The sequence below is a fragment of the Dendrobates tinctorius genome, unplaced genomic scaffold (genome assembly GCF_039654945.1).
Source record: "Dendrobates tinctorius isolate UK_male_01 unplaced genomic scaffold, ASM3965494v1 ptg000223l, whole genome shotgun sequence".
Lineage (NCBI taxonomy): Eukaryota > Metazoa > Chordata > Amphibia > Anura > Dendrobatidae > Dendrobates > Dendrobates tinctorius.
This window is the reverse complement of record NW_027361890.1, coordinates 185,001-207,786: the sequence shown is the minus strand read 5'-3', so window position 1 is coordinate 207,786 and position 22,786 is coordinate 185,001. Positions and strand designations below refer to the sequence as shown.

General features: G+C 41.5%; 1 protein-coding gene across 1 annotated transcript in view; it reads left to right on the top strand.

Annotated features, from left to right (window-relative positions):
- LOC141059033 (protein-glutamine gamma-glutamyltransferase 5-like) overlaps positions 1-22,786 on the top strand; it is a 67,296-nt gene that overhangs the window by 42,917 nt on the left and 1,593 nt on the right. Inside the window, exons 6-12 of the mRNA XM_073555242.1 lie at positions 1,353-1,530; positions 2,676-2,814; positions 4,255-4,358; positions 4,430-4,669; positions 9,397-9,774; positions 20,303-20,463; positions 22,693-22,786. The exon at positions 22,693-22,786 is cut by the window's right edge and continues 40 nt beyond it. Coding sequence (XP_073411343.1) covers positions 1,353-1,530; positions 2,676-2,814; positions 4,255-4,358; positions 4,430-4,669; positions 9,397-9,774; positions 20,303-20,463; positions 22,693-22,786 — 1,294 coding nt within the window. The remainder of the gene's footprint in view (positions 1-1,352; positions 1,531-2,675; positions 2,815-4,254; positions 4,359-4,429; positions 4,670-9,396; positions 9,775-20,302; positions 20,464-22,692) is intronic.

Below are 22,786 nucleotides of genomic sequence, written 5' to 3'. Positions count from 1 at the left end.
GAGAGGCGAGAAGGCTGCGCGGGACGCCGGAAGGTAAGAATAACAATATTTTTTATTTTAATTCTATTTTTTACAGGGATATGGTAGCCAAAGCCCGGAGGACAGTCTCCTCTCCTCCGGACCGTGGGTACCATCCGCAAATGTTCTGCTTACTTTTCGCATGGTGTGCACAGCCACATGCGGGAAGTAAGCAGAACAATACATTCCTATGGGTGCGGGATCACCGCGATTCCACTAAATTAATGAGCATGCTGTGTTTTTTACCGCGAAGCGATTCCGCCATGGAAAAAAACGCAGCATTAGCACAGCATTGCGGAATCCCATAGGAATGCATAGGATGCTTATTTTTCTTGTTTTTGCGGCAAAATCGTGCGTTTAAAACCGCCGCGAAAACGTGAAAAAACCGCTACGTGTGAACATAGCCTTAACCCTTAGGCTATGTGCACACACTGCGGATTGGTCTGCGGATTTTTATCTGCAGAACCGCAGGTAAAACCGCAGGTAAAAGACCTGCAGTTTGGACTGCGGTTTGGCCTGCGGTTTTGCCCTGCGGTTTGCCACCTGGACAATGGAGTAGGTGGCAAACCGCAGCAGAATGCGCAGAAATAATTGACATGTCAATTGTTTCTGCGGATTCAAAACCGCAGCATTTCCGCAGTTAAAAATCTGCAGCGTGTGCACAGCAGAATATTAATCCCATAGGATAACATGTTACTGTACACTGTCTGCAGAACTGCTGCAGTTCTGCTGCGGCCAAAACCGCAGCGGAACCGCAGCAAAAACCGCAGCGCGTGAACATGGCCTTATAACTTCCAAAATTGTGCTAATGTAAAGTAAACATGTGAGAAATGTTAATTATTAAATATTTTGTGTGACATATCGCTGTGATTTAAGGTCATGAAAATTCAAATTTGGAAAATTTTAACATTTTCTAAATTTTCGCCAAATTTCCGTTTTTTCACAAATAAACGCAAGTCATAGCAAAAAAATTTTACCACTATCATGAAGTACAATATGTCACAAGAAAACAAAGTCAGAATCGCCAGGATCTGTTGTAATTAGTATTTAATTGAAGTGGCAACACTTGGATCCACCAAGCAATCCTCTGGTACTCTCGTAGTAAAGTGTGATCCTGGAAAGTCACCCCCAAACCATCTTTTTTTCCAAATTATCTGGTACTCCATTCCACTCATTTTATAGTCCTCTTCTGTTGCTCCAGTTTTGGTTGCCAAAACTGTATGCAAAATTCTATGTGTACTCTAACTGGTTAATAAAAGTTAGGTAATAAAATGTATCACCACTTTCCCCAATATAATGTATGTTGCTGCAATTGTCCAATATGTGTATTATAGATCAACTCTAATGACGATAGTGGGGTCCTACAAGGAAACTGGAGCGAAGATTATACAAATGGAGTGTCTCCATCTGCATGGAATGGGAGTACCGCTATTCTACGACAATGGTATAAAAAGGATTGTGAACCTGTTAAATATGGCCAGTGCTGGGTCTTCGCTGCTGTGATGTGCACAGGTAAACAGATCATGTTCATGAGACATAAAACCATTCTTGGTGTTAACATATATGAAAACTTGCATTAATAATTCTTATAGATCCCAATTAAGTTTGCATGTACACAATGCAACAATTTTGCTCATTTTGTAATCATGCATAAGAAAATTGGCTGTGGGTTCCTTCAATCAGTATATAAGAGGTTACAGCTTGTTTTCCCTCTCCATGGACCATGTGTTGATTCTCCATAACCTGTCTTGCAAATGTAGCCATTCCTACAGAGACGGAAATCCTTCATAATCAACACTCAATAGTTTAAAGGAACGTGTAACCAGGTTTTCCCGAAATAAAGGATGGTGACCACCATTAGGACCTTTTTACAGCATACTAGAATGCTGTAAAAAAGTCCCCACTTTAGTCTGTAGATCCCTAAAAAAAATACCTTTTATTAGGCTGGTTTCACATTTGCGTTGGGCAGAGCTGCGGAGGGCTGCATACGTCCTCCATTAAGCCCCGCCCACTGCCGCACCTCATCCATTCAGCTCTGCCTACATCTGCATGCGTCATGCGTACCTATCTTTAACATTGGGTACGCAGGCCATGCGGATGTATGCGGATGCGTCCGCTTGCATCGTTTTGACGCTGCGCCGAACTGCGTAGAACGCAACATGTTGCATTTTGTTGCGGTCGACGGGCACGTCAAAATGATGCTTTTGGACGCATCCGCATACTCCTCCCATCATTCTCTTTTTAACTTGCAGTCAAATTATAATTTTATGAATATTTTAGACATTTAATGTTCGAATACTGAATGGTCATAAAATCTACACACATTTAAATTGTATACTGTTATAGAGGTTTCACAGAGCTCTAATGCATTATCCAGACCAGACAGGCATCAGAATGAGTGGGCAACTGTGAGACCTTTGCTTTGCACCTACAGTCAAGAGCATCAAATATTGAAAAGTAGGGTGTGAATTAATCAACTGTTGCTCCTCACTTAGTAATATGCAACAGAAGTTTGTTTATATGGCAGTCAGAGCAAATTTGATTTTATGTCAATTTCCTTTAAAAAAAAGTGTTTTTAATTTTATATTCTGCAGATGAAAACAGACATACTGAATATAAGTTGACTGAATAGTTCATTTTTGCATTCTTTTCTCCAGTGATGAGAAACTTAGGTATCCCAACACGTGTCGTCACAAACTTTAATTCTGCGCACGATACTAGTAACAATCTGATCGTTGATGAGTATTATGACACAACTGGAAAGAAACTTGCTGAAGAAAGCCAGGACAGCATCTGGTGAGGCAAAGAGTTAATTCAACATTACAAACAAATATCATACTTGTACTAGCATTTACACCATTGAGCACATTTATTTGTGTATGCCTATTGTCTCATTTTAGAAAAGGACTCCATAGAAATGTATTTTTCTTCAAAGTAATTATGGGAATCCATGGAACTACTATAATCTGTTGTAAGATTACAAATACACATACTACATTCAGGAAGAGTAAAGACCAATTTACACGGGCTGATCCGATAATCATATTAACAATTGTTCAGTCCCTAGAGAATTTTTTGTTCCCTCTTTGAAAGGAACCTGTCATGTAAAAAAAACACTATTGACCTGCAGATGTGGGGTTAATCTGCAGGTTAATAGCATTCTGAAGCTGCCCGACGCCCGCACTGAGAGCCCCACTGCCGGGAGGAAATTAACTTTATTCCTCTCAGCAGCCTCAGGTTTTCAGTCATAGAGGCATGGCCAATGCACTGAGCAGCTCCAACAACAACCCTATGACTGAAAGGGGAAGGCCAGGAGGAATAAAGTTAATTTCCTCCCAGACCTTCACTAGTACTGTTGATTAATAAACATAAAAAGACAAGGGTTACTAAAGATTTTACTTACCCATAATATAGATCTTCACAAAAATCTCTGCACAGACACTGAACAAGTAGGGAATGCAATTTATTTTGACCAAAGTCCTTCATAGATGACTACGGACTTTAAAGCACCAATTTTTTTATTACAGTGCCGGTTTGGTGCTAGAAATTAAGCTCCCTGCCCCCGGTCTTATACTTCCCGGCCACCGTCTTCATCTTTTATCAGTGCCACTCCGTTCAGTCTTCTGCAGGTTGTCACCTGGCATATCTCTCCAGTGTTTGCTTGGCAACCCAGAAGTCACAACTCAATGTATGTCTATGACAGCCAGAACAAGACCAAAACGAGGCTCAATCAGACTTACATTGAGAGCTTGTGACCGTTACTTCTGACTTCTGGCCAGTTAGACGTTGCTGTCAGAAGATGGCAGATCAGGAGTGGAGCAGCTTTAGGGACAGATGAAGACGGCAGCTGGTGAGTATAATACTAGGGTCAGGAAACTTAGATTACTAGCACCACTCTAGCGTTGAAAGACAAAAACGCTGAAGTGGTGCTTTAACATCACGTCTGAAACTGTAAAAAACATCACACAGATGTGTTACTAAAATTGCAATATACAGAAAGACAGAGAGAGGCGATATAGTAACATAAAACAATAACATTAGAGTGAAAAAGTATTAGAACTGAACAAACAGTTTTCCCTCCACGGGAACAAATTTTCCATCAAGAATAAGAACCCATTCCCATGCACAATGGAACGTTAATATGCATGTGTTTTTTAGCAAATGTGTACAGTTTTATTTTACTGCTTCGTTATGTGAAAACATCAGTTCTGCAAAAATTATGTTTTTCTCCACTAGGAATTTTCATGTATGGTGTGAATGCTGGATGGCAAGAAGAGACTTACCACCTGGATATGGAGGGTGGCAAGTCCTAGATCCAACACCCCAGGAAACCAGCAATGGTAGGAGCTTGACAACCAATAAATCTTCACCAAAGGAAAACACCTGTGCTAACTTGTTTGTCTCTGAATAGGAATATTCTGCTGCGGCCCTACCTCTGTAAATGCCATAAAGGAAGGCGAAGTGCAACTTACCTATGATGGACCCTTTGTTTTTTCCATGGTCAATGCAGACTGTGTGAAATGGACGATATATGGCACAAAGAAAGAAAAACATTTCTGTGACCCACATTTGGTTGGCTATCGCATCAGTACAAAATGCGTGGGGACAGATGAACGTGACGATATCACACACACCTATAAGTATGATGAAGGTATGTGGCACATTAAGAAAGCTATTAAAATACATTAACATATTACCACATATACCTTCAGCTTAATATTTATGATAGGACATTAATCACATGTATCTTAAACTAACCTTATGCATTATAATTAGCGATGAGCGATCATACTTGTTGCTCGGGTTTCCCCGAGCATTTTTGGTTGTCCTGCGAGTATTTTGGCGTGCTCGGAGATTTAATTTGTGTCGACGCAGCTGCATGATTTGCGGCTGCTGGACAGACTGAATACATGTGAGGAATGCCTGTTTGTTAGGGAATCCCCACATGTATTCAACCTGTCTAGCAGCCGCAAATCATGCAGCTGCTTCGACACAAACTACATCTCCGAGTACGCCAAAATTCTCGGAGGACACCCGAGCATGCGCGGGAAAACCTGAGCAGCGAGTATACTCGCTCATCACTAATTATAATGTTTAATAATTACAACTATATTGACAGGCAAAAGGGTAACAGTGTTTTAAACTTTTGACTTTCAGGCTCCATCTCTCTCCATCCACTACTGCTTCAAACGTGAGACTACCATAATTTTTTAGACAATCTTGGCTATCACATACATAAATTTGACTTGCAACTATTAAGCATAGATTAGTTATGCAGATTCTTGTCATGTCACTGCATTGTTCCTGTTTTGCTCCTGGTGGTGGTAGTGGAAAAATATTTTTCTTACTGTATTCTACAAAATACAACCTGTTCTCACATTCCCTAATAGCTCAGTGCATTATTAGGTTGATTCCCAAGTGAAAAGTCATTGGTTTGAATTGAGGCACAGCCATGAAGACAATTTCCCAAGAAAAGAGAAACAGCATCATCCAGATAATCGACAGCGGTCTCTCAGCCAAGAAAATTGCCAAACTGCATCATGTGAGTCCCATGACAGTTGGAAGAATCCAAAATGACAGTCTGCCCATCCATTCAAAACCCACGAGATGTATATCAAGAATATTTGAGTCCATAAGTTGGCTCATCAAAGGCCTAATAGTTCTGGCGCGACAAACACGGTAGTGGAGGTGGCTCATACGTATGCTTCATAATAGTGAGATCACAGATGTCCAAGCATTACGCAAGTCTGGAATGGTGGCCCAAAAAAAGATGAAGAAGCCTCGAATTCAATATCGTTATAAGAAACGTCGGGTCAGGTTTGCAAAAAATTATGAAAAATGGAGATGGTGATTTGGAGCAATGAGACAAAAGTCAGTACACTTGGCTCTGATGGGTGCGAATGGGTCTGGAAGAAACAAGTAAAAAAGTAACTAATGGATTTAGAAATTGAAGGTACTGTCAAGAAGTTTGATGATATGAGGTTCATTCACAGCTCAAGGTGTTGGATACTTGACCAGGATCAATGGTGTTCTCAATGCTGTGTATATAAGGACAATATAGTGTTCCAGCAGGACAACGACCCAAATCATACGTCAACATTGCAGAAGAAATGGTTCAATGGCAATGAAGTAGAGGTGCTGGATTGGTTCTCATAGACCCCAGACCTCAAACCAATTGAACACTTGCTTAGTAGAGTTGAAGAAAAGGCTGTATACATGTAGGGTTGAGCAGGTTCGCAGGATGCAGTGACGAGATACTAGACGGATGGTGGTTTGCGAAATAACTTTTATCTAACTGTAGCCACTGGGCTTGGCTGAGCAAACATAAATTAAAGACAAAAACAAACAGTCCACGCAGGGACTCAACAATCTTAACAAGATTATGCCACTCAGCCTTCCAGGGACTGCTGGTTTCGTGAGCGCGGCCGCGTAGAGGTCGCTGAGGCGGCTGTCCTGAAGCCTCGCTACTCCGGGAAGGAATGGGGCTCAACAGGCCCTGAAGAAAGTGATGCCGCTGGGGCACAACAGGCCCTGAAGAAAGCGATGCCGGTGGGGCGCAACAGGCCCTGAAGTAAGCGATGCCGGTGGGGCGCAACAGGCCCTGAAGAAAGCAATGCCAGTGGGGCGCAACAGGCCCTGAAGAAAACGATGATGGTGGCGCGCGGTGATGACGCAGTTCCCCAGATGACCTGTAGCCGTCCTTTATCAAGGAGTCTCTCCCAAAGCCGGGGTAGTGGGCCTTTTATCTCGCCTGTGACGAGGTGGCATATCTTCAGGCTGGTGACGGCCGGGTCGGCGTGATGGGGGAAGGCTGGGGGGAAGTGTCCAGGCCTCTGTGACCTGGTTACTTGTACTCACGGCCACAACCTGAGGTAAAGTTCCTCTCCCACCAAGGCGAGAGGCAGCGGGGATGATTCTCTCAGAACGGGGGCGGGGAGCAGTCTCTGGTAACAGTCTCTCACGTTTCTCTTGTCGGTCAATATGCAGCTTTCTACTCTCAGGCTCCTCTGGGTGCCCCTGCAAGTCACCCTGCCTCCTGCCTTTTCTCTCGCTCTCTCCCATCTGCCACCGCAGCGCGCCCCCTGCTCCTTTTACCCTAGCCCCGCCCCCTGTTGCCCTGACAACCTCAGTCGCATGTCTCCCTTTGTAATCCTCCTGATGTGGTTCCTTCAATAACCCTGATGGCGGTCCCCTTGGTTCCGGCCCAATCACTATATGGGGGTCCTCCTCCCCACATACGTATCCAATTGAGTCAACCAGTATGCACCAACTTTAGGAACGTGTAGAAGAGACACATGTTTGAATCTGATCGAGAGCATGCCCTGAAGGATTCAGGAAGTGTTGAAAGCCAAAGGTGAATTTACAAAATACTAACAAAATAATAAAACTTAAAATGTAGATTTTTAGGAGCAAAACAGTGCAGTGATATAAGAATCTGTCTAATCATATGCAAAATAGTTGAAAATAAGATTTATGTATGAGATTGCCAAGATAATTGTCTATAAAATGATGGCAGTCTCACGTTGGAAGCAGTAGTGGATGGTGAGATATGGAGCCTGAAAGTCAAAAGTTCAAAACATTGTTACCCTTTTGTTTGTCAAGGTTTGGGAAAGGAATTGATTCAAAATAGCAAAACAAATACTAAAAGGGCGAATCCCACGAGCTGGACAGCCTTACACTGACAGGTCAGTATTACATAAAGGGGTATTTTCAAGTTTGGATGTTATCCCCTATCCTTGAGATGGTGGATAACTTCACTAAAATGTAACATTTATTGGTTTTATTTAAAAGATTAGAGTTAGAATATAAAGAGAAAAAATAACAATAAGAAATAACAAAATGCACCTCACTAAAATTTATAATTTATTGGTTTTATTTAACAGAGAAAAAATAACAATAAGAGATAACAAAATGCACCTAAAGTATAAATATGGGGAGGAAAAATTCACTTGCTCTCTGGATACCCTAAATCTGTAAAACCTTCCTGCGGAGGTTGGCACCCTAGCTTGAATGCAATATGGCCCCCCCCGGTCACCAACAGCTAACCCTAGTGTTCCCTAATGCATCTGATTGCTGGATAATTTAAACACCGGAACTATAATACTAAACAACACAATTTTATTTGAATGGACTAAATTTAACCAGTATGCAAGAGAGCAGATTGACCACAGTTGGTCCCGATATCCCAAAAAAAATTAATTTAAAAAAACAATGTAATGGACTAGACCAAACAAATGTCAGCTATATAGAATAAGGTGTATAGTCCAAAAATGACACTTGAACAAGTCTATAAGTATTCAGTTATCCCAGTCAAGTAGGTGTCAACTTGTCATATAAAAATCACATATTTATATTTTAGGTGCATGTTGTTACTTCTTAGTGTTGCTGTTTTTCACTTTAAATAAAACCAATAAGTGCTAAATGTTAGTGGGGTAATCTTCTGATAAGATAATGTTTTTTTGACCCATCACTTGATTAATATACAATGGTGGATAACTTCCCAATCGTTGAGGTCCAACACTTAGGACTCCCACCGATTCCCAGAACTGGGGCTCTGAAGAATCCTGTGTGAATAGAGCAGTGCTCAATCATGCCCACTGCTGTTCCTTTCATTCTTATTGGGAGTGCCAAATGGAGCACTCAGCTATCTCCAACAGGCCAATTAAGAATGGAGTGGAAGTGCCCATTATCAACCACTGCTCCATTCACACGAGTCTCTTCAGAGAAACGATGGGGTCCCAGTAGTCAGATCCCCAATGATCTTGGAAGTTATGGATACCTGAGAATACCCCTTTAAACGTTATTGGTTACATACTGAAAAGTTATCATCTTCAATTGGTATTTTGGGTCACAAGGCATGAACATTATCTCCCACAGTAGTTAGGTTGTTAATCACTACTATACATTATCATAATGTGGATCTCAACTTAATGAGCATTGACAAAAGTTCTGCATGCTGTCATTTTCACTGTTGCATAGCATTACTGTAGGTTTATTAAAAATTAAACATAAGTTTCACATATCCCCTAAACATGTTTCACCGCTTTTGTGGCATCATCAGGGGATGGAATGATTGCATGACTAGCTTTGACATACCTCATATGTATAGCCTATGTTTACGTCACCATCATGACCATTACCATGGCCATAATTATACTGTGAAATGGCAATGTTACCAGTGACGCAGCTGTGTTCTACACCGCTCCTTCTTAATAATGAACTAAAGGAATCAATTCATAGAAATTACCCAACAATCTACATAACATGAATTTCATGATGTTCAGAATACAAATAGCTCTTTATAACCTCAAACAAGTTTAGGTGTGTAAGAAAATGTAGCTTTTTGCCTAAGCATTTTTCTTTTACAATGTTATTAAGGAACAATTGAAGAAAGGAAGTCTTTCAAGAAAGCCCTGCAAAGGTTGAGTAGACTTAAGATGCCTTCAAATAGTGTACCACACCGCAACATCGCCAATGGATTTTCTGCTAATGGTGTATCTCCTGAACATGGACCAGTCCCTGATAATGAACAACCAAACCGCCCACTAGCAGATGCTAAATTACTGTTGAAATTTAAGCTGACGGAGTCCCCAGAACTTGGACAAACCATAAATTTGGCATTATTGTCTGTTAATTTTCTCTCTGTTGCTAAGACATTAAAGCTTAGCTTTAGTGCACAATCCTTGAAGCATCGAGGTAAACCAGGTGTCCAGTTCTGGAAAGACTCAAAGTACATTGACCTCGGGCCAAAAGAAGGTAAGGAAAATCTGTACTACCTATTCAAATAAAACAGTTATGCATGGTATTAATCTCTAGGGTCTTTAATACGTTAAGCACAGTCAAGCCAAAGTCATTGTAAGGTCGTGCTTAACAAGTTTGTTAGACATGTGTATAAACAAATGACAGCTGTAGACAAGAGTATTTCATATATCACAGTTGTATTTCTATCTCACTATGAGCTATCATATGGATGCAGCATATAAACACATTCAGAAATCTGTGCTGCTGTGCATGCCGAATGTAGTGCTGTACAGAGCAATGTAAGATGGAGTCCTGTATATTATGAAGCATCAATTGGAGGAGGATTGGGAGGCCATAAATATCAGACATAGAAGTTAGCCTTCTGATCATTGTGCCTGCTGAGCACTATGTGTATGTAGAAGTAGACTTACAGTAAGCCTTTAGAAGCATCTATGTCCTCCTAATACTTCAACTCATTACAAGCAGCTGTCTTAATCTGTATCTGATTAACCCTATAGAAAAAGCTGTACCGACCTTCTTTATTTGGGGTGTATAATAGACATCTTGTTAGATGGCTCATAAAAAAAGCAATATTAAATATTTAGTTAAATTCAGGCTCATGGAGATAGTTGAAGACAGTTTGTCTGATTTGTGTTTCATTGATTCACTGCTTATTGGAATACAGTGAGGAAATCATGTTTGTAATTCACCTTTGCCGATTTTTTGAGAAAAATAGGCCAACAAGCTCTCCACTTATTATCTGTAGAGACAAAAGAATGCACAATAAATTAATCTTTACAGACCTGAGAGCAAAACACTAGAATTCTGATGCTGTATAGAATCAGATCTCCACTCACAGTTGGTATTTCCCAGATAAATTAAACCCAGATTTTAACCCCTTTACTCCCAAGGGTGGTTTGCATGTTAATTCCCGGGCCAATTTTTACAATTCTGACCACTGTCCCTTTATGAGGTAATAACTCTGGAATGCTTCCATGGATCCCGGTGATTCTGACATTGTTTTCTCGTGACATATTGTACTTCATGTTAGTGGTAAAATTTCATTCATATAACTTGCGTTTATTTGTGAAAAAAATGGAAATTTGGCGAAAATTTTGAAAATTTTGCAATTTTCCAACTTTATGCTCTTAAATCACAGAGATATGGCACTCAAAAAAACTTAATAAATAACATTTCCCACATGTTTACTTTACATCAGCACAATTTGGGAACCAAAATTTTTTTTTGTTAGGAAGTTATAAGGGTTAAAAGTTGACCAGCGATTTCTCATTTTTACAACACCATTTTATTTTTAAGGACCACATCACATTTGAAGTCACTTTGAGGGGTCTATATGATAGAAAATTCCCAAAAGTGACACCATTCTAAAAACTGCACCCCTCATGGTGCTCAAAACCACATTCAAGAAGTTTATTAACCCTTCAGGTGCTTCACAGGAATTTTTTGAATGTTTTAAAAAAAAATGAACATTTAACTTTTTCACAAAAAAAATTACTTCAGGTTCAATTTTTTTATTTTACCAAGGGTATCAGGAGAAAATGGACTGGAAATGTTATTGTGCAAATTGTCCTGAGTACGCCGATACCTGATATGTGGGGGGAGACACTGTTTGGGTGCATGGCAGAGCTCAGAAGGGAAGGAGCACCGTTTGACTTTTCCACTGCAAAATTGGCTGGAATTCAGATTGGACGCCATGCCACGTTTGGAGAGCACCTGATGTGCCTAAACAGTGGAAATCCCCCACAAGTGACCCCATTTTGGAAACTAGACCTCCCAAAGAACTTATCTAGATATGTGGTGAGCACTTTGAACCCCCAAGGGCTTCACAGAAGCTTATAATGTACAGCCGTACAATTAAAAAAAATCATATTTTTTCCACAAAAATTATCTTTTCACCCCCAATTTTTATTTTCCCAAGAGTAACAGGACCCCAAAAGCTATTGTGCAATTTGTCCTGAGTACGCTGATACCCCATATATGGGGGTAAACCACTCTTTGGGCATATAGCAGAGCTCGGAAGGGAAGCAGCGCCATTTAACCTTTTTGGCAGGAATTGAGATCGGACGCCATGTCGTGTTTGGAAAGCCCCTGATGTGCCAAAACAATGGAAAACCCCCAATTCTAAATCCAACCCTAGCCCTAGCCCTAACCCTAGCCCTAATGGGAAAATGGAAATAAATATTTTTTTTTTTATTTTATTATTTTTCCCTAACTAAGGGGGTGATAAAGGGGGGTTTGATTTACTTTTTATGGCGGGTTTTTATGTTTGGCAACTCTCATACGCTAAAAGACGCTTTTTATTGTAAAAATAGTTTATGCATCACCACATTTTGAGAGCTATAATTTTTCCGTATTTTGACCCACCGAGTCATGTGAGGTCTTATTTTTTGTGGGACGAGTTGACATTTTTATTCGTATCATTATCGAGCACATGACATTTTTTGATCGCTTTTTATTCCGATTTTTGGGGCGCAGAATGAACAAAAACCAGCGTTTCATGAATTTCTTTTGGAGGGTGCGTTTACACCGTTCCGCGTGCGGTAAAATTGATAAAGCAGTTATAAAGCGGTTTTATTCTTTGGGTCAGTACGGTTACAGCGATACCTCATTTATATCTTTTTTTATGTTTTGGCGGTTTTATGCAATGAAAACAATTTTATATAACATAATTATTTTTGCATCGCTTTAGTCTGCGAGCTATAATTTTTTTATTTTTTCGCTGGTGATGCTGTGTGGTGGCTCGTTTTTTGCGGGACAAGATGACATTTTTAGCGGTACCATGGATATTTATATGCGTCTTTTTGATCGCGCGTTATTGCACTTTTTGTGCGTCGGTATGATAATAAATCATTTTTTTTGCTTTTTTTGTTTTGTTTTTTATTTTTATTTTTTAAGGGGTTCGCTAAAGGGGTTAACTAATGGGACAGTTTTATAGGGTAGGTCATTACGGACGCGTCAATACCAAATATGTGTACTTTTATTGTTTTTTTGCTTTTTTATTTTCAAAAAATGAATTTATTAGGGAATTTTTTTTTTTCAATTTATTTAGCAATTTTTTTCTAATTATTTTTACACTTTTTTTTTTTTTTACTTTATTATAATGTCCCATGGCGGACATCACTATCCTGTGACATCGCTGATCTGTCACATTACAGATCGCTGTGACAGATCAGCGATCTGTCACAGGCATTGCTGCAGGCTTCCTCATGCCTGCGCTCTGCGGGCAGTGAGGAAGCCAGCTCCCTGCAGGCCCCCGAAGGTCCCTTTCGCCATATTGGATCCGGGGGACCTGCAGGGAAGGCGACCCCCGCAGCGACGCTGCACATCGCGCTGCTGTGGGGGTCGCAGGGAAGCACTGAGGGAGCCCACTCCCTACCGATCCTTCCTTTAACCCCCGGTACACCGGGATCATGTTTGATCGCGGTGTGCCAGGGGTTAACATGTCGGGTGCAGTCCGTGACCGCCCCTGACACATTGTGCCGGGTGTCAGCTGTGATAATCAGCTGACACCCGCCCGCGATCAGCTGCGCTCACGGGGGGGGCATTAGACGTACTATTCCGTCCTTGGGACTTAGGTCCCAGGTCACACGGACGGAAGAGTATGTCTAATGTAGGAAAGGGGTTAAGTTCATTTGTACCTGTAATACTGAAGAAAATCGGCTGAAATATTTGAGAAAAGTTTTCTGATTTAATCTACTTTCAACTGTGTTTCTATGAAGTTTTGGGAGGTTTCCAAACAGTAAAATAATATTCATAAACACATGTATGGTTTTTATTATGATTGAGATGTGCTTTAAAAATAGCTGTTCTCATCCAAACGATATCCTGAATCTACGAAAGATTAGATTAGCGCTAAATCACACGATTGGCATGCGACATACATAAGCTGACAGCACACAGTAAATGTACCGTTGAGTGCAAACCACAAGATGTGAAATAATGAGAATATATATGCAAACAGTTAAAGCGGATCTGTCAGAATTCACAATAGAAAATTGCATAGAGTATTAGATAAATCTTTTAGACCTGATAAGGCTGGTGGACTTAAGCCCCCTTCACACATAGCGAGATCGCTAGCGATATCGCTAAAGCATCACCGAACGTCCAGGCCCATTTTCTTCTCGCTGGCGTCGACTAGCGACGCATGGACGCAGGCGGAAGTCGTCATCATCGCTGCATCTGACAGGTAAGTAACGACCACCGACGGACTGCTGCGTCGCTGGTGAGATCTGCCTGTTTTTGCACCAGCGATCCTGACCGGGTCGTATCGTTGTCGGGATCGCTGGTGCATCGCTAAATGTAACGGGACCTTTATTTTTAGATTCCATGTCAGAATGGCTGTATAATCCTGATATTTAAACTAGCAATTTGTAAATCTAGGTAATGAATAGAGAACAGATGAGTGAAAGTGTATTCAGTTTGCAACCACACAGCATAATTGATAACGGCAACTTGTACTGAGCAGTGAGATTTTGACAGCAGGAAGTACACTGAGTAGCTGTCAATCAGACTAGGTTAACCCCTTCCTGACATCAGACGTACTATCCCGTCCATGGGACCCGGGCCCCTATGCCCATGGACGTGATAGTACGTCTAGCGCGATCAGCGGCGCCCACGTGGTGAGCGCCGCTGATCGCGGCCGGGTGTCAGCTGATTATCACAGCTGACACCCGGCACTATGTGTCAGGGGCGGTCACGGACCGCCCCCGACACGTTAAACCCTTGCACACCGCGATCAAACATGATCGCGGTGTACCGGGAGTTAAAGGGAAGCATCGGCAGGGAGGGGGCTCCCTCCGTGCTTCCCTGAGCCCCCCACGGCAGCGCAATGTGCAGCGCTGCTGCAGGGGACTCCTTTCCTTCGGGGGCCTGGAGGAAGCTGGCTTCCTCAGTGCCTGCAAAGTGCAGGCATGAGGAAGCCTTGTGCACTGCCTGTGACAGATCACTGATCTGTCACAGTGACCTGTGATGTGACAGATCAGCGATCTGTCACAGGACAGTGATGTCCCACCTGGGACTATGTAATAAAGTAAAAAAAAAATTAAAAAAAAGTGTAAAAATAATTTTTAAAAAATCGCCAAATAAATTAGTAAAAAAAAAATAAATATTCCCCAATAAATTCATTTTTTGAAAATAAAAAAAACCAAAACAATAAAAGTACACATATTAGGTATCGCCGCGTCCGTAACGACCCGCCCTATAAAACTGTCCTATTAGTTAACCCCTTTAGCAAACCCCTTAAAAAATAAAAATAAAAAATGAAGCAAAAAATAATGATTTATTATCATACCGCCAAACAAAAAGTGTAATAACGCGCGATCAAAAAGACGCATATAAATATCCATGGTACCACTGAAAACGTCATCTTGTCCCGCAAAAAACGAGCTGCCTCACAGCATCATCAGCGAAAAAATAAAAAAGTTATAGCTCGCAGAATAAAGCGATGCAAAAATAATTATTTTTTATATAAAATAGTTTTCATTGCATAAAACCGACAAAACATAAAAAAACGACCTAAATGAGGTATCGCTGTAACCGTACTGACCCGAAGAATAAAACCGCTTTATCAATTTTACCACACGCGGAACGGTGTAAACGCACTCCCCCAAAAGAAATTCAGGAAACGCTGGTTTTTGTTCATTCTGCGTCCCAAAAATCGGAATAAAAAGCGACCAAAAAATGTCACGTGCCCGAAAATGGTACCAATAAAAACGTCAACTCGTCCCGCAAAAAATAAGACCTCACATGACTCGGTGGGTCAAAATACGGAAAAATTATAGCTCTCAATATGTGGTGATGCAAAAACTATTTTTACAATAAAAAGCGTCTTTTAGCGTGCGACAGCTGCCAAAAATAAAACCCGCCATAAATAGTAAATCAAACCCCCCGTTATCACCCCCTTAGTTAGGGAAAAATAATAAAATTAAAAAAATGTATTTATTTCCATTTTTCCATTAGGGCTAGGGTTAGGGTTAGGGTTAGGGCTAGGGTTAGGGCTAGGGTTAGGGCTTGGGTTAGGGGTGTGTTGGGGTTCGGGTTGGAGTTAGAATTGGGGGTTTCCACTGTTTGGGCACATCAGGGGCTCTCCAAATGCAGCATTGCGTCTGATCTCAATTCCAGCCAATTCTGAGTTGAAAAAGTCATATGGTGCTCCTTCCCTTCCAAGCTCTGCCATGCACCCAAACAGTGTTTTCCCCCACATGTAGGGTATCAGCCTACTCAGGACAAATTGCAAAACAATTTTTGGGGTCCAATTTCTCCTGTTACCCTTAGGAAAATAAAAAATTGGGGGCAAAAATATCATTTTTGTGGAAAAAAATGATTTTTTTATTTTCACGTCCGAGCGTTATAAACTTCTGTGAAGCACTTGGGGGTTCAAAGTGCTCACCACACATCTAGATAAGTTCCGTGGGGGGGTCTAGTGTCCAAAATGGGGTCACTTGTTGGGAGTTTCAATAGTTTAGGTACATCAGGGGCTCTCCAAACGCACATGACACCCGCAGACCATTCCATCAAAGTCTGCATTCCAAAATGGCACTGCTTCCCTTCCGAGCCCCGACGTGTGTCCATACAGTAGTTTTCTCCCATATATGGGGTGTCAGCGTACTCAGGACAAATTGGACAACAACTTTTGCGGTCCAATTTCTCCTGTTACCCTTGGGAAAATGAAAAAATTGGGGACTAATTGATCATGTTTGTGGAAAAAATACGATTTTTTTATTTTCATGCCCTGGCATTATAAACTTCTGTGAAGCCCTTGGGGGTTCAAAGTGCTCATCTCACATCTAGATAAGTTCCTTAGGGGGTCTAGTTTTCAAAATGGGGTCATTTGTGGGGAGTTTCCACTGTTTAGGTACATTAGGGGCTCTCCAAAGGCAACATGACACCCGCAGACCATTCCATCAATGTCTGCATTCCAAAACGTCACTACTTCCCTTCCGATCCCCGACGTGTTCCCATACAGTAGTTTTCTCCCACATATGGGGTATCAGCATACTCAGGACAAATTGGACAACAACTTTTGGGGTCCAATTTCTCCTGTTACCCTTGGGAAAATAAAAAAAATGGTGACTAAAAGATCATGTTTGTGGAAAAAATACGAATTTTTTATTTTCACGCCCGGGCGTTATAAACTTCTGTGAAGCACTGGGGGGTTCAAAGTGCTCACCACACATCTAGATAAGTTCCTTGGGGGGTCTAGTTTCCAAAATGGTGTCATTTGTGGGGGGTTTCCACTGTTTAGGTACATCAGGGGTTTTCCAATCGCGACATGGTGTCCGATCTCAATTCCAGCCAAAAACGTCAAATGGCGCTGCTTCCCTTCCGAGCTCTGCCATGCGCCCAAATAGTGGTTTACCCCCACATGTGGGGTATCAGCGTACTCAGGACAAATTGCACAATAACTTTTAGGGTGCTGTTACCCTTGGAAAAATAAGAATTGAGGGTGAAAAGATCATTTTTGTGGAAAAAAATATGATTTTTTAATTGTACGACTTTATGTTATAAACTTCTGTGAAGCCCTTGTGGGTTCAAAGTTCTCACCACACATCTAGATAAGTTCCTTAGGGGGTCTAGTTTCCAAAATGGTGTCATTTGTGGGGGGTTTCCACTGTTTTGGTACATCAGGGGTTTTCCAATCGCGACATGATGTCCGATCTCAATTCCAGCCAAAAACGTCAAATGGCGCTGCTTCCCTTCCGAGCTCTGCCATGCGCCCAAATAGTGGTTTACTCCCACATGTGGGGTATCAGCATACTCAGGACAAATTGCACAATAACTTTTAGGGTCCTGTTACCCTTGGGAAAATAAAAATTGGGGTGAAAAGATCATTTTTGTGGAAAAAATATGATTTTTTAATTGTACCACTGTACGTTATAAACTTCTGTAAAGCCCTTGTGGGTTTAAAGTTCTCACCACATATCTAGATAAGTTCCTTGGGGGGTCTAGTTTCCAAAATGGGGTCACTTATAGGGGGTTTCCTCTGTTTAGGTACATCTGGGACTCTCCAAACGTGACATGGCGTCCGATCTGAATTCCAGCCAATTTTGCATTGAAAAAGTCAAACGGCGCTCCTTCCATTCTGAGCTCTGCCATGCGCCGAAACAGTCTTTCCCCCCCACAAATCAGGTATCAGCGTACTCAGGACAAATTGCACAATAACTTTTGCAGTCCAATTTCTCCTGTTACCCTTGGTAAAATAAAAAAATTGAACCTGAAGTATTTTTTTTGTGAAAAAAAGTTAGATGTTCATTTTTTTTTAAATATTCAAAAAAATTCCTGTGATGCACCTAAAGGGTTAATAAACTTCTTGAATGTGGTTTTGAGCACCTTAAGGGGTGCAGTTTTTAGAATGGTGTCACTTTTGGGCATTTTCTATCATATAGACCCCTCAAAGTGGCTTCAAATGTGATGTGGTCCTAAAAATAAAATGGTGTTGTAAAAATGAGAAATCGCTGGTCAACTTTTAACCCTTATAACTTCCTAACAAAAAAAAATTTTGGTTCCAAAATTGTGCTGATGTAAAGTAAACATGTGGGAAATGTTAGTTATCAAGTTTTTTGTGTGCCGTATCTCTGTGATTTAAGGGCATAAAAATTCAAATTTGGAAAATTGCGAAATTTTCAAAATTTTTGCCAAATTTCCATTTTTTTCACAAATAAACGCAAGTTATTTGAATGAAATTTTACCACTAACATGAAGTATAATATGTCACGAGAAAACAATGTCAGAATCACCGGGATCCATAGAAGCGTTCCAGAGTTATGACCTCATAAAGGTACAGTGGTCAGAATTGTAAAAATTGGCCCGGTCATGAACGTGCAAACCACCCTTGGGGGTGAAGGGGTTAATGCAGATTTAGATACATTTTCATAAAGGATTACATAGCCATTCTGCCATGGCAGGTCATGCTAAAGTAGCCTCATCAGGTCTAATGATCTAAACTGTATGCAAATCTGGTGACAAATCTGGTGACAAATCTGGTGACAGATCAAGGGTCCTGATGTTCTGAATGATAGCTGTCAAGGGGACAATGTTCAGCAGCCGAATGTGAAAAGCGTTACAGAACGAAACACCACCGTTCTGTTGTAATAACGTGCAGGAATGAGAGTATGTCACCATGGAACAGACGGACCAACAGTTAAAGGGAGGTTTATTTACAGGGAATAACACTGGCAGAATTAACAGTGTAGATATGAATATAATATGAAAACAAGTTAAGCAAACAGCCAAAAAGCATGAACAGTATTGAACAGTAATAAAGATAATTTTCCTATGGGGATCTTATCAGTCTGCAGGGGTCTTGATTGAAAGGGTCACTCTTCTCCAACGAAGTCGCCGAATCACCAACAGCGCTTGTAGTCTGAAGTTCTTTGTATCCTGTGCCTTTAACAATGTCCATCCAGGATATGTGGGGTTACTGCGAGAGCCAGGGGGGCATGAGACAAACGATATCCCCTATGCGCCAAGTCCTTCTTTTTAACTCCACAGCGGTGCTTCCCCACCGGAATCAGGAGCTCTGCATTAACACAAGGGTCACCGGAACTTTGTACGTGGTATAGTGTCTCTAAGCAGGTCACAGCCCTGTCAAGGGGCGCAGTCTCTTTGCAGGGATAAGTCTTATCGCAGCACACAGTCTCTTTACAGGGAAGCGTCTTGTCACAGCACACAGTTTCTTTGCAGGGAAATGTCTTATCACTGAGGTGAGCGCGCAACCTTCCTGACACTGGAGCACCCGGCTTCACGTACTCATGGTCCACAGTCTTTGCACACGGTCCCTCTGACTCTGGCTGTTGTACCGGAGATCTCTGTCTCTCCCGGTCTGTGTCAGCGTCCTGCCCTCTCTGCTGTCTGTGCCTCTCTGAGGAAAGCGCGCGCTGTTTTCCCACTCTCTGCTCTCCTCCCTTCCAGTTCCTGGCTGCTGAACAGGCTGCTTTTGTCTCCCCTGGGGAACCTGCTGCCCTGCTCAATGGTTTCGGGCACGGAGTAGAGAAGGCAACTCCCCCTTTGCTCTTCCTGTACTTCACCCCCTTACCCTGTAACACTGTTTAGTAACTGCTCTCTGGTACTCCAGGCATAGCCCTTAATCAAATGAATGAAGCTGTTCTGTAGTGCCCATGAGCGTCCACAGAGCCATGTGATAGATAGTGTTCTACTCCATCGCAGGATTCTCATCCATGCGCTGCCGGACTTGGTGAAGTGATGTTACCCTCCCTCTCTCCCACCAATCTGATATTGATGACCAATACAAAAAAAGGTCATCGATATCCTGATAGTTGAGAATCCCTAATGTTTAATATTCCCAATTTATCTCCTTGCCCATCCCAGCTTGACCCTGAATGCAAGACAACAGGTATAAATAAATGCAAAAGAAGCTTAATTAACAATTGGTGTCCCACCCCACCACGCCTATCCTCTAAGAACAGTGTGCAAGAATGTGCACAAAACCATGCTCCAAAAGAAATGCTAATGATTTGTAGTATGTCTGAACTACTACTAATGGCTCGGTCTATACCTTCCACAGAAAAATGGCTCCTGTTACAAATTCCATATTCACAATATGGAAAGTACCTAGAAGATGACAACTTGATAAGAGTGGCTGCTGTAGGAGAACAGAATATTACCTGGGAGAAAGTTCTAGTGGCAAAAGACATCAACCTAGCAATGCCACAGATCATGATCAAAGTAAGAAATCTACATTAGGAGCTACAATCTGTACTGTGTTAACCGAGTATGTGTCAGGTGTATACAACAGTATGTGTCCATATTATAGCATGCTAAGCAATCCATTCTGTGGAAAAGTTCTTGAAGAATCAAACTTATCAAATGAAATTCATTATCAGAACTCATCATTTTTTCTATTACAGGCTGCTAACGATATAGCAGTAATATAAGAAAGTTTGTGGATAGAGATCATTCATCAAATATACAGTTCTGGCAAAAATTAAGAGTCCACCACATCAAAACCCTGTCATAGGCAGCCCATTCTCCAGACCTGAACCCCATTGAAATCCTCTGGAATGTAATCAAGAGGATGATGGATAGTCACAAGCCATCAAACAAAGATGAACTGCTTAAATTTTTGCGTCAGAAGCAGTGTGAAAGTCTGGTGGCAAGCATGCCAAGACGCATGAAAGCTGTGATTAAAAATCATGGTTATTCCACAAAATATTGATTTCTGAACTCTTCCTGAGTTAAAACATTAGTATTGTTGTTTCTAAATGATTATGAACTTGTTTTCTTTGCATTATTTGAGGTCTGAAAGCACTGGTGATATTTTTTTAGTTTTGACCATTTTTCCTTTTCAGAAAAAAAATGCAAAATTTATTGCTTGGAAATACGGAGACATGTTGTCAGAAGTTTGTAGACTAAAAGAACAAATTACATTTTACTCAAAAATATACTGTACCTATAAAGAGAAAAATCGGACAAACTGAACATTTGAAAGTGGTCTCTTAATTTTTGCCAGAGCTGTATGTATGTTCAATCTGGTTCCTGGGTGATCTACTCCAATGTGCATGGATAAAGCTTGTGAGGGGATCAAGCATCTTTGTTAGCAGTGATGAAAAAGCGAAAGGTATTATGATGACTTCATTAAAATAGTAGCATGGGCATAGAAAATATCTGATGCGTTTCGAGTCTGGCTGACTCACTGAAAACTAGAGATGAGCGACTTTGCCTTTTTTAGGGTCGAGTCGGGTTTCATGAAACCCGACTTTCTCAAAAGTCGAGTCGAACAAAATCGGCCGACTAATCGGGAAAAGTCGAAGGTCCAATTGAAACATGAAAACCCAATGCAAGTCAATGGGGAAGCAAAGTCAGCAGGGAGTGGAGGACAGTAAACACACCTACATGCCAGACCGCTTTTTTAAAGTGCGCAAAATCTCTCGCTCTCTCTCTACGCTGCACATGTCAACAGTGTATGTCCATGCTCAGTGGCTGAAAAGAGTCACGTGCAAGCATTCTGAAAAATCCGACTTTAGCATTATGGGAAACGCAACTTTGGTGCTCGGGTCGGTGACCGCATGGCCGACCTCATGCTATGGTCGGGTTTCGCGCGGTGAAACCCGACTTTAGCGAAAGTCGTCGACTTTTGAATTTGACCAACCCGTTTTGCTCAACTCTACTGAAAACCCTTTTTCATCACTGCTAAAGATATAGTTTGTCCAGTTGCGGTTTCTCCCCTCTGGTCCAGCATGTGCAGATGTTTTCTGTAATAAGTGAGCTATGGGTTTGGAGATCAGGAGTGGACACATAACCAACTGTGAGTAGAGCTCATAAGACTGCTCTGGAAGCAAATAAGACCCTTCATATGAAGTAAACAGACAGTGTACTATCACCCACCGAGATTGGAGAGTGAGCTCTTATTCCATGATGATGTGACTTCTGGCTTGTACTGCGCATGCCCCAGTAATACTGCAATATTCTGTATGGCTGGAGACTATAACCCAGCAGTCACACACAATCATGGAAGAACTGCGCATTACTGTTTTTCTGTTTTAAAAGTTTATTGTTTTTGATGATCTTTTACTTGGATTGGATTTAATGTCATGGGTGCATTCAAGTTATGATCGGTCATAACTATGATGGGTTCCTAAAGAACACAACAGAAGATCCCGCCTTGAACATAGCCCAAGACCCACAACTGCTGAAGTTAAATCTGGTTGCATTTTATCAGCAAAATCTGATTCAAAAACTATTTGAAGTTACAGCCATTCCCAACATCCATGAACCAGGGTGGAGACACAGCACAGATCTGCTGCATGGTTTTGCCATAATTTTCAGAATATGAAGTCATTACATGAGGACATACCCACGCAGATTTTGATGCATTTTTTTAGCCAAAGAGGTGTATGTCCATGACCATAGTCTTATACTTATCCTCTGCCTTCTTCACTGTTTCATGTTCTGCAGCCTCTGGGATCTGCAAGAGTAAACCAACCATGCAGAGTACAACTCACATTCTCCAATCCGCTTTCCGAAGATGTAAGTGGCTGCCTGCTGGTGA